Below are 16309 nucleotides of genomic sequence, written 5' to 3'. Positions count from 1 at the left end.
TTCCTGGTTGCCAGCGTTTCGCCCCAGTGTGGTATGTTGGGCTCATTGGTTGGTAAATAGCACACCTACCAAGACGTATGGCTAGTGCATACCGTGGAAATATTTCAGGTTCCCTATGGGAATCAACATTTATATCATCTGATGGCAAGGCAGGCATCTGTTTTTGAAAATGAGTCAAAGTCTCTTATAGTGCATTAGCACTGCTGGTGGCTCCAAGTAGTCTACGCACTGGCCAGCCATGCGTCTTAGTAGGTGCGCTGTTTACCAACAGATGAGCCCAACTTACCACACTGGGGTGAATGGCTGGCAACCTGGAATGAGTTAGCTGGAAAATGTATAATGTCCAATAACGGACCAATTATATTGGTATTATAAATTTACTCATTCGGGACAAATATTTCAGGTTTCCTATTGGGATCAATTAAGTTATATAATCTGCTTTATGTCGCACCGACACAGATAGGTCTTACAGCGACGATGGGATAGGAAAGGGCTGGGAATAGGAAGGAAGCGGCCATGGTCTTAATTAAGGTACAGCCCCGGCATTTGCCTGGTATGACAATGGGAGACCACGGGAAACTACCTTCAGGGCCGCCAACAGTTAGGTTCGAATCCACTATCTCCCGGATGCAAGCTCACAGCTGCGCGCCCCTAAACATTTTGTATTACTGAGGATCTTCTTCTAATTGCTTTAATAACAGAATGGAATATCTCAATGAAGAACTGCATGCCATCCATTCTTGTATCCACAGTATTTTATTATTTTTTGTTAATTCATCTCCTACTATACCGGTATCTAATACTTCTGCGTACAAGATATGTAATAATTTTCTTCAGTTTATTTGGATCTGTTTTGCTGAAGTACGAACGTAGTCTTGTTTTATCCTGTGCAACACACGAGCTGTTTACAGTGTTTTCTTGTCCTGCATATTTTCCCTGTGTAAATTCTGTTTTAGTTTCTTGTTCTATCATATCTATTAGTGGATGTTGCATTCCTGCTCAGTTCTTTACTGTGTGTAGCAAACTGTCAACGGTAAATAGCCCTGTTCATTGCTTTATATTGTTTAGCCACAATAATTTTCCTTCTCTTTTTCCTATTTTTTCTATGAACTTACCCTCTATAAACAGTTGTAGGAGCTAATATTTGGTGTTCTGAAAGATATGTCCCAGGTAAGTGTAACTAGCCATTCTTGGTTTCTATTTAAACGTTTTAGGACTTCACCTTTACTTTTACTCTCCAAGGTATTGTAAGTATCCCGCAATGAGTCCAAATTTCAAAGGCCTCAATTTTCCTTGTTGTAGTCATTTTGGGCATCCATCCCTCAACACCATACAGAAGTATAGACTTAAATGTACCATTTGACATATCTCATGCTAAAATTTACATACAAGTGTGAGGACTTCCCCTAATTTCATGGAAGCACCATGGGCATACTCTATATATCATTTTATCTCCATGCTTAGTGTTCAGTAGAATGCGTATTTCAGGTTACGTAGATTAGATTTATTTTGTTTCATATTGGGGTTGGGGGAAATACGAAATAGCATTCCATTGCCTGGTTTCAGGATCTACAGTTTCACTGGTAGGACACATATAAAAAGTTTCTTCTTCATTTCGAATCACCCATCAGTCACAGATCAATCACTTCTGAGATGCTTGTGCTCTTTTCTTCTCCAAATAGTTCTTCATTCTAACTGATCTCCTCCTCCTTTCCTCCTCTGATATCTGAATCGGTTTCCTGGTGTTGTTCTTAACTTGGAACCTCTTACTTTTGTCTTCGGTCACGGTTTTGGCTGTACCATTCTTTAACATGAGTTCGGTAATCTTAAGATCTCTCAGATCCTTTTCAACTTCCTTAAAGCAATTGGGTTTAGCCTTTTTTTGTAAAAGAAGTGAATGATCTGTTTAGTTAATCTGTCAGGATTCATTCGGAATATGTGTCCATAGAAATCAATCCCCGTTTTCCTCATGGTTTCCGAGAGTCTCTCCGACTTTACGTAGAGGGATTCGTTTCTATAAAAAAATTGTTTGTTATTTTGGAATTTGGGACCCATGATCTTCCCCAATATTTTTCTCTCCTTGATTTCCAATTTCTTCATTTGCCCTTTCCTCCTCATGACTAGTGTCTCTGCTGCATAGAGTACTTCCGGCTTAATTACTGTGTTATAATGCCTTATTTTGGTGTTCCAAGAGAGGGTTTTCTTATTGTATGTGTTTTTGGATTTCTGGAAAGCTAGTCCTATTTTGGTCCTTCTCGCTTCCATTGCTTTCCCTTCAATGCTGTTCCATTCAATCCATTCCCCTAGGTACTTAAAACTCTTCATCACCTCTATTTTTTGAGCACCTACTTTAATTCTCTTAGGAGTGTCAAGTATATTCGTCATTGTCTTCGTCTTTTCGAAAGAAATCTAAAGTCCTATCTTCCCCGCCTGCTCTTGTAATTCGGCGATTTGTTCTTTTGCTACCTCCCAAGTTTCTGCGAGCAGCGCCAAGTCGTCAGCAAATGCCAAACACTTAATCATGATTCCTTTGTTTTTGTTCCAAGTCTTATTCCCCCTCTCGTTCTTGCATTCCATTTCCTCACAAGTTTTTCAAGTGCACAGTTGAACGGCAGAGGGGAGAGACCATCCCCTTGCCGGATCCCTGTTCTGACCTCAAAAGGTTCTGATAGTGCGCCCATGAATCTGACTTTAGAGGACGTATTCGTGAGCGTCTCCTTGATGATGTTTAAAGTTTTCCCGTCCAAGCCAAACTCCTCCAAAATGTTGTTGTTGTTTGAATCATCAGTCCATAGACTGGTTTGATGCAGCTCTCCATGCCACCCTATCCTGTGCTAACCTTTTCATTTCTACGTAACTATTGCATCCTACATCCGCTCTAATCTGCTTGTCATATTCATACCTTGGTCTACCCCTACCGTTATTACCCCTACACTTCCTTCAAAAACCAACTGAACAAGTCCTGGGTGTCTTAAGATGTGTCCTATCATTCTATCTCTTCTTCTCGTCAAATTTAGCCAAATTGATCTCCTCTCACCAATTCGATTCAGTATCTCTTCATTCGTGATTCGATCTATCCATCTCACCTTCAGCATTCTTCTGTAACACCACATTTTAAAAGCTTCTATTCTCTTTCTTTCTGAGCCAGTTATCGTCCATGTTTCACTTCCATACAATGCCACGCTCCACACGAAAGTCTTCAAAAACATCTTTCTAATTCCGATATCAATGTTTGAAGTGAGCAAATTTCTTTTCTTAAGAAAGCTCTTCCTTGCTTGTGCTAGTCTGCATTTTATGTCCTCCTTACTTCTGCCATCGTTAGTTATTTTACTACCCAAGTAACAATATTCATCTACTTCCTTTAAGACTTCATTTCCTAATCTAATATTTCCTGCATCACCTGCCTTCGTTCGACTGCACTCCATTACTTTTGTTTTGGACTTATTTATTTTCATCTTGTATTCCTTACCCAAGACTTCATCCATACCATTCAGCAACTTCTCGAGATCTTCTGCAGTCTCAGATAAAATAACAATATCATCGGCAAATCTCAAGGTTTTGATTTCTTCTCCTTGGACTGTGATTCCCTTTCCAAATTTCTCTTTGATTTCCTTTACTGCCTGTTCTATGTAAACATTGAAAAGGAGAGGGGACAAACCGCAGCCTTGTCTCACTCCTTTCTGCATTGCTGCTTCTTTTTCAAAGCCCTCGATTCTTATCACTGCAGACTGATTTTTATACAGATTGTAGATAATTCTTCGTTCTCGGTATCTGATCCCTATCATCTTCAGAATCATAAATAGCTTGGTCCAATCAACATTATCGAATGCCTTTTCTAGATCTACGAATGCCATGTACGTGGGCTTGTCCTTCTTGATTCGATCCTCTAAGATCAGACGTAAAGTCAGGATTGCTTCACGTGTTCCTACATTTCTTCTGAAGCCAAACTGATCTTCTCCCAACTCACCTTCAACTTGTTTTTCCATTCTTCTGTAAATAATACGTGTTAAAATTTTGCAGGCATGAGATACTAAACTAATGGTGCGGTAGTTTTCACACCTGTCAGCACCGGCTTTCTTGGGAATAGGTATAACAACATTCTTCCGAAAGACGGATGGGAATTCTGTCTCATACATCTTGCACACTAAATGAAATAACCTTGCCATGCTAGTTTCTTCTAAGGCAGTCAGTAATTCAGAGGGAATGTCATCAATTCCAGGTGCCTTGTTCCTATTGAGGTCACTCACAGCTCTGTCAAACTCTGACCTCAAAATTGGGTCTCCCACTTCATCAGCATCAACAGCCTCTTCATATTCCAGAACCAAATTATCTACATCTTTACCTTGATACAACTGTTGGATATGCTCAATATTTTTCTCTCCTTGATTTCCAATTTCTTCATTTGCCCTTTCCTCCTCATGACTAGTGTCTCTGATGCATAGAGTACTTCCGGCTTAATTACTGTGTTATAATGCCTCATTTTGGTGTTCCAAGAGAGGGTTTTCTTATTGTATGTGTTTTTGGATTTCTGGAAAGCTAGTCCTATTTTGGTCCTTCTCGCTTCCATTGCTTTCCCTTCAATGCTGTTCCATTCAATCCATTCCCCTAGGTACTTAAAACTCTTCATCACCTCTATTTTTTGAGCACCTACTTTAATTCTCTTAGGAGTGTCAAGTATATTCGTCATTGTCTTCGTCTTTTCGAAAGGAATCTAAAGTCCTATCTTCCCCGCCTGCTCTTGTAATTCGGCGATTTGTTCTTTTGCTACCTCCCAAGTTTCTGCGAGCAGCGCCAAGTCGTCAGCAAATGCCAAACAAGGGGTCCCACCTCCAAAATATTGAACAAATAAAAACAGTTTTTATACGGAGCTGTACCCTCCACACTTTCTACATTTACATTCATATAGGTACTGTACTACACATGATATATGATACAGTACTGTGTTTCTATCCATCATGAAGGAAACGATATCTTAAAATAATCCATATAGTACCAGTAGCATTGTAAATTTAGTCAAAGACAATAAAAATAAAGATAAATAAGGTATTTCAATAAGGAGATAGTTAATAGTCTTTCATTGATGCTGCTCTTTCAATTAAAATATTCCATTGTTGGGCATTTGTTTGAGTAAATCAGCTGATTAGTATAATTCAATTTTTGTAGTTCATGACTCCAGCATAGTTTTGAGGAAAGTTACTGAGTCACTGTTTTAGATGTCTTCACTTGCACTTTTGATATTTCTGCAATAAGGGGCAATTTTACATAGGCAAGCCAATAAGTATTTGCAATTTTGCTCTAATTGTCTTTAAGTTGGTTCTATGGCATAGTGTGCTCACCAGCCGCTAAATAGCACCGTTGTCTACGTCTGTGGCAGGTTTCAGCGTTATCAGACCAGTACAGCTTGCGCCGTTGCAACGCAAAGACGGCCGCCGCACTCTCTGTTTGCACCGAGGAAGAACAAAGTTCTGCAATCCGTTTTTTGTAGTCTGAGGGTGTACCAGGAGCAAAAATTCATACAAGACTTTCAGCACAATACGGGGACAATGTTTTGCCACAGCGAAGAGTTTACCAGTGGATTGGACAGCTCAAAAGGGGTCACACGAGCGTGAAGAATAAGGAATGATCCAGGCGTCTTTCTTCAGCCGTAACTGATGCCAATATTGAACAAGTGCGTGATATGATCCTGAATAACATGAGTGACTGTTGATGACGTAGCAAACCATATGCATATTGGCAATAATTCTGCATAGGAAATCATGCATAACAGGCCTAACTTTCACAAACTCTGTTTGAAATGGGTTCCAGAACAACTCAATGAAGAGCAGAAGTGCAATCATGTGAGAATCTGTCCCTACATACTGGATCGTCATGCTAACAAAGGTCAAACTTTCCCGAAACGGATCTTCACTGGAGATGAAACATGGCTTCACCACATCGAACCAGAGAACAAACGTCAGAGCATGGAATGGAAGCATCCGCTGTTGCAAAACATGGTTGCAAGACAATGGTGCCATCTAGTGGCTGGTGAGCACACAATGCCATAGAGCCAACCTAAAGACAATTAGAGCAAAATTGCAGGTACTTATTGACTTTCCCTCGTACATATAATTCGGTTCTACTTCAACTGACATCAGGATAGAGAACTTCTGGAGGAAACGATACTCAATATTTCAGCTAGATAATGACCTCCACGATGATATATGTCATCTTTCAATATCTCAAATGGTTTAGAAGTTAGTAAAATCCTTCTGGTCACGGCCAACTCGAAATTCCGGCCTGCTACACATGACAGTTCCATAGTGATGACGTCAGCCTTTTAGTGCATTGTATGGAGGTACGAGTCTTGCTTTCGTGGTGGTTTGGTAGCACGTTGTTGTTATTTCAACGTAATTAGAGATGTTCGTGTTTTCAAGTGATAACTGTATGAAAATGCATCAGTAAAGTGTGTATTTTCAGCAATAATATGTGTTAAATGCTTTAACATTGTAATTTCAGCAGACTGGTGTTAGGAAGTATTGTTAGGTTATGTGATAGGTTAGGTGAACTCATTGAGCTATTGTGAATTGTCTAAAGTACTCTAAAGTGTATTATTTAATTATGATTATTATTATAATGTGCTAGTGTAGTGTATGCTCCTATTTGCAAAATGGGACGAACGCGTAATGTGCCTGGATGTACATCTAATTACCATTCAAATAAGGAGGTGGCTATCTCAACATTTGCGTTTCCTAACGATAAGGAGAAGCAATATAAATGGATTCATGATATACACCGAGCTAATTTTGATCCCAGGAAATATGCCTGTGTCTGTATTAAACATTTTCCCGAAAATAACGTTATTCGAGTTGACACTGCAAAAAGACTAGACGGTTCAGTTTTAACAGTGCCTAGCGTAAAGCCAAAATTAACTGACGATGCTGTGAACTACATTTCCTAGGCAGTCGTCATATATTTCTCAACCAACACCTTCCAAACGAAAATCGCCAGAAGTAAGGAGAGAGGGTATTTTTCAGAATGAAGAACCAACCTCCAAGATTGTGCTCAAATAAGTGTAACATAATAACATATTAGAGACAGCAACAGTTTGCCTAGTGGCCATTATACTATTTTCCAAATTGTTGTGAAGAGCTACACGTTAACTGCGACGTTGATACCTGATTCAATTATGCATTTTTAAACAGTAGAAATCGTAGGGATGTTTCTTTCAATGTTTTGATAATGAATGTTCAAGAACCTGGTAATTTCTGTGACAAGTGTGGGTGTGTGCAATAGAGTTATTTATCCTATCATCGCAAATCTTTTTTCTAACTGGTATTCATAAATAATTAATACCACTATGTGCTCAAATAAATGTAATATGATTACATTTTAAAGACACCAACAGTTTACCAAGTGACAGTCATACTACTTTTCATATTGTGGAAAGCTACACATTAATTCAGACCTTAATATCTGATTCAAGGATGCATTTTAGTGGAAATCGTAGGGAAGTTCATTTCAATGTTTTGATAATGAAAGTTGAAAAACCTGTGACAACTGTGGGTATGTGCTGCTGAGATAATGAGTGTTGTGACCAAGATTTGTCATATTTTGGGAAATACTTTTTAATAGCTATTCATAAATAACAAAATCATGTGCCCAAACAAGTGTAAAAGAATGACGTTGTTTCGAGAGAAAAACAATTCACATTGTCACCACCAGCGTACAGTCCACTTGAGTACCCTTCAGTAGATCATTTTACCATGTGTAATATACCAACTTGAGTGCATATATTTGTCGTATGCATTCTTTTATTAGTATTTCTTCGATATTATGTATTTATAGGCTTATTCTTGCATTTACTTTGTCACACTGTGAGAAAAAATATCGTATCCGCAGTATAGGAATTACACGTGACGACGGAGACTGAGCACTATACGCGTGACGTCACAACTATTGGTAGCAGGCCTCTATTTTATCAAGATGGCCGTGTTCTGGCATAATCTAGAAAGTCAGGTGAAGTTCACATGATACTTGCGTTATCCGCATACTTGCAGTTGGTGACGTATCTCATTCGATGCTCGCAGCTCCGTGCCGTACCGTTACTTCGTGCACACTACACATACGTTCCGAGTCGTCCAGTTGCCAAAACTATGATCCAGGCCATAGGCATTTCCTGGTAAAGAAGAAAATAATTACTTCCATTGAAAATATACGAAATGTATTTAAATTTAAAATGAAAGAAACTGAAACAAACACAATTTATAAAGTCATCCCCTCTTAAAATATCAAAGAAAAAGTAAACAATATAAAAGTGAATCATTAAGAGATAAAGAAGATCAAAAACCTAGGTAATTAAAATCTAATTAGAACGTGGTCGACTGACCCGGAAAGAATGGTAGGAAAACACTAAAACTAGCCTATTAAAATAAGACTGACGTAGAAGAATTAGCTTAAAATCGGGTTGTTAGTACATTATAACTTCTTTTTTCTTCTATACAGAAGGTTCAAAAGGTAATGCGAACGACAGGAAGCATGACCAACAAATGGCAAATAAGTTAATATGGGAAGGGCAGCTGATTCAGAAAGTGATGGAACCAACTAGAGGGAAGAATATTCTGGATGTGGTGCTGGTAAAACCAGATGAGCTCTATATAGAAACCGAAGTAATAGATGGTATTAGTGATCACGAAGCTGTTTTTGTGGTAATTAAAAATAAATGTGAAAGAAAGGAAGAGATTACAATTAGGACTGTTAGGCAGTACCATATGGCTGATAAAACAGGCATGAGGGAGTTTTTAATAAACAACTATGATCGGTGGAAAACGGTAAATAAAAATGTAAACAGACTCTGGGATGGGTTTAAAACACTTGTTGAGGAATGTGAAAATAGGTTTGTACCCTTAAAGGTGGTAAGGAATGGTAAAGATCCACTATAACTATATTATATTGGATAAGTAAAGAGACTAAGAAGGAGGTGCAGATTGGAAAGAAATAGAGTTAAAAATGGCTGTGGAAATAAGGAGAAATTGAAGAAACTTACTAGGAAATTGAATCTAGCAAAGAAGGCAGCTAAGGATAACATGATGGCAAGCATAATTGGTGGCCACACTAATTTTAGTGAAAAATGGAAGAGTATGTATAGGTACTTTAAGGCAAAAACAGGTTCCAAGAAGGATATTCCAGGAATAATTAATGAACAAGGGGAGTGTGTATGCGAGGATCTTCAAAAGGCAGAAGTATTCAGTCAGAAGTATGTAAAGATTGTTGGTTACAAGGATAATGTCGAGATAGAGGAAGAGACTAAGGCCAAAGAAGTAATAAAATTTACATATGATAACAATGACATTTACAATAAGATACAAAAGTTGAAAACTAGACAAGCTGCTGGAATTGATAAGGTTTCGGGGGATATACTAAAGAGAAAGGGTTGGAATATAGTACCATATCTGAAGTACTCGTTTGATTTTTGTTTGTATGAAGGAACTTTACCAAATGAATGGAGAGTTGCTATAGTAGGCCCTGTATATAAAGGAGAGGGTGATAGGCATAAAGCTGAAAATTACAGGCCAGTCAGTTTGACATGCATTGTATGTAAGCTTTGGGAAAGCATTCTTTCTGATTATAAAAGACATGTTTGCAAAATTAATAATTGGTTTGACAGAAGGCAGTTTGGGTTTAGGAAAGCTTATTCCACTGAAGCCCAGCTTGTAGGATTCCAGCAAGATATAGCAGATATCCTGGATTCAGGAGGTCAGTTGGACTGTATTGCGATTGACTTATCTAAGGCATTTGATAGGGTAGATCATGGGAAACTACTGGTAAAAATGAGTGCAACATCTCACAACATTATCGAGGTCACGTTGCAGTTGCTCAGAATCTTGTAACTTATTTATTACTCTATACAGAATAACATCATCCGCAGGAATCCTTACCTCCGATTCCACTCATTTACTCATATCATTTATATATATATATATAAGAAAACATAAAGGTCCGATAATACTGCCTTGAGGAATTCCCCTCGTAATTATTACAGGGTCAGATAAAGCTTCACTTACTCTAATTCCCTGAGGTCTATTTTCTAGAAATATAGCAACCCATTCATTCACTCTTTTGTCTAGTCCAATTGCACTCATTTTTGCAAGTAGTCTCCCATGATCCACCCTATCAAATGCTTTAGACAGGTCAATCGCGATACAGTCCATTTGACCTCCAGAATCCCGATATCTGCTATATCTTGCTGGAATCCTACAAGTTGAGCTTCAGTGGAATAACCTTTCCTGAAACCGAACTGCCTTATATGGCATTTGTTTACTGTATATTAGTTTCTCTGTAACTGTTTCTCTAGTCTGTTGAACATTTAAATATAGTAACTACAACCGTATAACATATCTGGGGAGAGGGAGGGAACCCACATCATTAAATAATCACAAAGTTTCGTTTTTAAAAGATCATAATCAAATTCTATCAAATAAATTTTCTAATGATAAATTGTTCAAAATGTTCAGAAATTCAGAAATATTTATTTTTAAATTCTGTTCATAAATGGGACATAAAGATAAATATTTCTATATTTCTACAACTACTTTCATAAATTTATAATAATTAGGAGAAAGAGTGATTTGACAGAATGTGATGTTATTTCAAGAGTGAAACAGCATTCTTTGTTTCATAAAGTGTTCTTACAGGTATGTTATATGATTGTTTTTTAATATTTGGTGTTTGTCACACTGGAGAAAGTATGGCTTCATTTTGAACAAAATAAGATTAATTCTCTTTAATTGGTGATTAATAGTTTGTTTACATCAGTCCATAGACTGGTTTGATGCAACTCCCATGCCATGCTCTCCTGTGCTAACCTTTTCATTTCTCACATAACTACCACGTCCTGCATCTGCTCTAATCTGTTTGACATATTCATACCTTGGTGGGACGATGACCTTAGATGTTAGACCCCTTTAAACAACAAACATAATCATCATACCTTGGTATACTCATACCATTTTCACTGCTTACACTACCTTCAAAATTCAACTGAACATGTCCTGGGTGTCTTAAGATGTGTCCCATTAATCTCTCTTCTGGTCAAATTGAGACAAATTGATCTCTTAACAATTTGATTTATCTCTTAAAGATTCAATTCACTCATCTAACCTTCAACATTCTTCTGTAACACCGCATTTCAAAAATTCTATTTTCTTTTCTTCTGACCTATTTATTGTCCATGTTTCACTTGCGTACAATATTTTTCAATCAATCAATCAATCAATCAATCAATCAATCAATCAATCAATCAATCAATCAATCAATCATGATGTGCATTTAGGGCAGTCGCCCAGGTGGCAGATTCCCTGTAAAACAGGACCTAATTGACATACGTGACACAGATCACACCCACAGACCTTCAGGTGTGGGAAAAGCAGTAGCAGAGGAGGAAGAATGGATGAAGAATTCCTACAAACAAGGACAAAACATGTACCGGTACCAATTTTTTTAATTTGCTATTGTTAATAATAATAATAATAATGTTAACGGTTTTAAGAATATGATTGATAATGAACAAGGTGGAACCAGAGTTATTTCCTTTTAAGGTATTTGTATGATATTAGTGTGAGTATGGAACAGCGAATATGAGATTTATGAACTGCCGAGCGAAAATCATGTGCGTATAAAAAGATAGCTCCATCACTAATGGATGGAACTTGTGCTTATGTGACAGTCACATTTCCCATTGTCACCTACACAGCAGAAACCTGGACTATAAAGATAACAGATTGTTGCCTGATGGGCTCTTTGGAGATGTGGTACTACAGACGAATATTCCAAATACCTTGGAGGCACACTGAACCAATGAATCAATCCTGAAGCAGCTCGGCATCTAAATAAGGTTATCTACGTTTAACAAGCAATAACATCTCAGGCACTTCAGCCACATTGTCATTAAGTTCAGGATACTGAAGCAGATAATCTCTGAAGGGAAAGTTGCTGGCCAAAGGTTCAGAGGGCATGTTCCAATGAGAAGTGTAGACCAGAACAAGAGCCTAACTCGAGGGAACCTGCAGCAAGCAATTTACGAAGCACAGGATAGAAACTTCTGGAGAAATGTTGTTAAGGGGCTTGCTACATTATACCTCTATTCCCTTACAGAGGGTTAGTATAAGAAAGAGTGGAAACATTGTAAATACACCACCATCACATACTAATTCACAGATAGATTAAATATTTGCAATGCCTTAATTATAACTTTACAAGCATAGTAATGAAGTTTGTTAAATTAGTAAGGACAAGTCTATAAAACTCAAATCTTCAGTCAGTCAAATTTATTAATGCAATTTTAATTCCAGGTACGCCATATTTCAACAAAAATATTTGGGAATCCGGTGAACCTTCGAGTGGGAACTGCTCTGCATTAAACATGGAAACAAAAAGGATGGAAAGTATCAGTTGTGAAGATAATCTGCCTTTTGTCTGCAAGAAAGATGGTATGTAACAAACTATTCATTTGTAATTCATTAACTTTTCATATTCTACCATCTGCTGTACCCATGATGGGTTAGATTTTGTATAGAGTTGGGTAAAATCTCAGTATACCTATTTTCTGTCTACATATATATACTAGCTGGTACCCACGGCTTCACTCGCATGGATTTTGTAATTTGATAAAAGTAATAATTCCTCGGTACTGCACTAAGACATTAATTGAAAATCACTAAAGTGTAAAAGTTCACAGTACAATTGATTTCATTTACTCTAGAGCCTCTCTGTAAACTACGTTTATGGTATTGCCTTTTGGGGCTAAGATGACCAGGCTAGTTGCAGAGCTAACTCTGGATCTTTCGACATAGAACTGTACATGTGAGAAACGGTCCTCTCTCAGCTCGAAAACAAAGAAAAACGTGCTTCTTTGTTTTAAAAGGAGATTCGAAATACCTCTTTCCATGTCTGTAACAATTTCAGTTTTTTGAGATATAAGTATCCTCATAAAATTCAACAATTTTACACTTCCTTTCACCCTCGTTAAGTGGCCTTTCCGAAGACAAAAAAATATGTAGCCCTACATATATTTCTAAAGAGGTTCCAGACACCAATTGTCACCTCTGTAACATATTAAGTTTTTGAGATATACTTTAGATATACTCATTTTAATAATTCATCCTCTTTTTCAATTATTTTCATCCCTTTAAGTGGATTTTACAAAAGCAAAAAATATGTATTTTTGAATTTTTAAAGAAGATTCCAAATACCAATTTTTAAGCCTGTATCATATTCTGTTATTGTGATATAAGTACCGACATAAAAAATAATTCAACTCCTTCTTCACTTCTTTTCAACACTCCAAATCAATTTTCTGAAAACAAAATAATACGTGTTTCTGAATTTTTAAAGGAATGTTCCAAAGACCAGTTGTTACGTCTGTTTCGTATTCAGTTTTTATATATAGGTATTCCAATTAAAGGACTCAACCCCTTTTCCCGTCCTTTTTAACCCTCCCCCTTTTAAGTGGATTTTCTGAAAAAATATGTATTTCTTTATTTTTAAAGGAGATTCCAAACAATGATTTTTACGGCTGTAACATGTTACTGGATACACCAATTTTTAAAACTCATCCCCTTTTTCACTTGTTTTCACCCACCTTGAGCAGATTTTCTGTAAACAAAAAATATGCGTTTATTTATGAAGGAGATAAATGTACCAATTTTTACGTCTGTAATATCTTCACTTTTTAATACTTAAGTTTTGAGATACAAATATACTCATTTTCAAAAAGCGCCCTATTTTCACCCCCTCCACCCTTAGCGATGGATTATCCAAAAACCCTTCCTTAGTGAGCATAAAAAGGGAGGGGGGTGTTTATTCTGGTGAAGGAAACTTATTGTTCACATGAATGGTTTACCGATGAAAGGGATGAAATATTAGGGATAAAATTAGTTTGTCATTATATGAAGGAGGTAGGAATTATAGGAACATGCAGGCCTGGAAGAGAGGAAAGAGACATAGAAATATTTGAGAAAATAATAGATTATACTCATAAAAACAATAATAATGATATGGTAATAATTGGGGGAGATCTAAACTTGCCTGAAGTTGAATGGAATGGAGCTGCAAGTGAAGCCCATGAACAGAAACTGGCAAATAAGTTAATTTGGGAGGGCGGATTTACACAAGTAGTACAAGAACCGACTCGTCTCAATAACTTACTAGATGTATTCTTGGTTAATCCATGGGAAATTGTTGATAAAACTGAGGTAATTGAAGGAATAGGTGACCATAAGGCTGTAATAATGGATGTAGGACTGGTACCAAAAAGGCTTAATAAGAGGGTCACACAAGACAAGAAATTGTACAGAAAAACTAAAGTTGATGAATTTGGGACTTACCTTAAATCACAATTCAGTTGTTGGATAAGTGAAGGGAGTAATGTGGATACACTTTGGGCTAAATTTAAAGGAATCATTTGGGAAGGAGAGAAGAGATTTGTACCTGTTAAGAAGGGTAAAATGACCTCAGACCCTATTTATTATACAAGGGAAATAACAAAATTAAAAAGAAAATGTAGAATAGTAAACAGGAAAATCAAAGAGATTAGGGAGAATAGAGAAACTAGAAAACAGCTAATGAGGGAACTGAATAGAGTGAAAAAGGAAGCAAAAGAGAATTATATGAATGGCATTCTTCAAGAGGGTAATGACCACAAAGAGAAATGGAAAAAGCTGTATTCATATATTAGGAATCAAAAAGGAAAAGGAATCCAAATCCCTACAATGTTGGGAGAAGCGGGTGAACACTATTTAACAGATACTGAGAAAGCAAACCTCTTTAAATTCAGTAGAAGATTGTCAGGACTTGGAAACCATAACAGAAGATAGAGAGGGAGAGACACATAGGGAAACAAGAAGCTTCTCATTCATAAATGAAGATATTTTCAGAGAAATCCAACTGCTTCAGCAAGGAAAAGCAGCAGGAAGTGATCAAATTTCTGGGGAGGTATTAAAGACAATGGGGTGGTATATAGTGCCTTATTTAAAATTTCTCTTTGACTATGTCATAAATAATAGTGTAATACCAAAGGAATGGAAGGAATCTATAATAATACCAATTTATAAAGGAAAGGGTGATAAAAGGAAACCACAGAACTACAGACCAATCAGTCTGACCAGTATAGTTTGTAAAATACTGGAGAGTTTAATAGCAAAGTACATCAGAGGGATATGTGATGATAAAAATTGGTTCATGAGGAGCCAGTATGGATTTAGAAAGAAATTTTCTTGTGAGGCACAACTGGTGGGATTTCAGCAGGACATATCAGATCAATTGGATTCAGGAGGCCAGTTAGATTGCATAGCCATAGATCTTTCCAAAGCCATTGATAGAGTGGAACATGGGATATTATTAAAGAAATTGGAGGGAATAGGATTGGACGTAATTGTTATACGTTGGATAAAACATTTCTAAATTCAAGGGTTCAGAAAGTCAAGGTAGGAAATAATATATCACAGGAGGAGAAAGTTTGGAGGGGAATTGCACAGGGTAGTATAATCGGTCCGTTACTTTTCTTAATATACGCAAATGATTTAGGGAAAAGGTATAACATCGAAAATAATATTGTATGCAGGTGACATAATTGTTTATAGGGAAATAAATAACATTGAGGATTCCTCAGAATTACAAAGGGACCTTGAGAGTATCCAAGAATGGGTTGAAGAAAATAATATGAAGATTAATGGAGGCAAATCAACTGTTACAACTTTTACAAACAGGAGCTTTAAAACTGAATTTGAATATACTTTGGATGAGGTAGTTATCCCTAAAGATGGCAAGTGCAAATACTTAGGTGTGAGATTTGAAAGTAATTTGCACTGGAATGGTCATGTTGATGACATTGTTGGGAAAGCATACAGATCGTTACATGTCATAATGAGGCTACTTAAAGGATGCAATTAAAAGAAAAAGTTACTTAAGTATGGTTCGCCCATTATTGGAATATGCAAACAGTGTTTGGGATCCTCACCAAGAATACCTAATAAAAGAACTAGATGGTGTGCATAGGAAAGCAGCAAGGTTTGTAACAGGGGATTTCAGGAGAAAGAGTAGTATATCAGAAATATTAAAGGAATTTGGTTGGGAAACTTTAAGTAAGAGAAGGGAGAAAACTAGACTTATAGGATTATATAGAGCCTATACAGGAGAAGAAGCATGGAGAGATATCCGTGAGAGGCTTCAGTTGGAAAATAATTATATTGGTAGAACTGACCACAAGTACAAAATTCGAAGGAATTTTAGCAGAAGCGATTGGGGTAAATTTTCATTCACTGAGAAGGGCGTGAAG

The 16309-nt window shown here is 37.0% G+C and overlaps 1 protein-coding gene across 2 annotated transcripts in view; it reads left to right on the top strand.

Moving 5' to 3' along the window:
- Positions 1 to 16309, top strand: part of LOC136882494 (uncharacterized) — a 176407-nt gene that overhangs the window by 78022 nt on the left and 82076 nt on the right. For both annotated transcript variants that reach the window (XM_068229655.1, XM_067155131.2), the window contains exon 5: positions 12327 to 12464. In XM_068229655.1, coding sequence (XP_068085756.1) covers positions 12327 to 12464 — 138 coding nt within the window. The remainder of the gene's footprint in view (positions 1 to 12326; positions 12465 to 16309) is intronic.

Source organism: Anabrus simplex, chromosome 1 (genome assembly GCF_040414725.1).
Source record: "Anabrus simplex isolate iqAnaSimp1 chromosome 1, ASM4041472v1, whole genome shotgun sequence".
In the NCBI taxonomy this organism is placed as follows: Eukaryota; Metazoa; Arthropoda; class Insecta; order Orthoptera; family Tettigoniidae; genus Anabrus; species Anabrus simplex.
The sequence above is the reverse complement of the archived record's forward strand: the minus strand, read 5'-3'. Positions and strand labels throughout refer to the sequence as shown.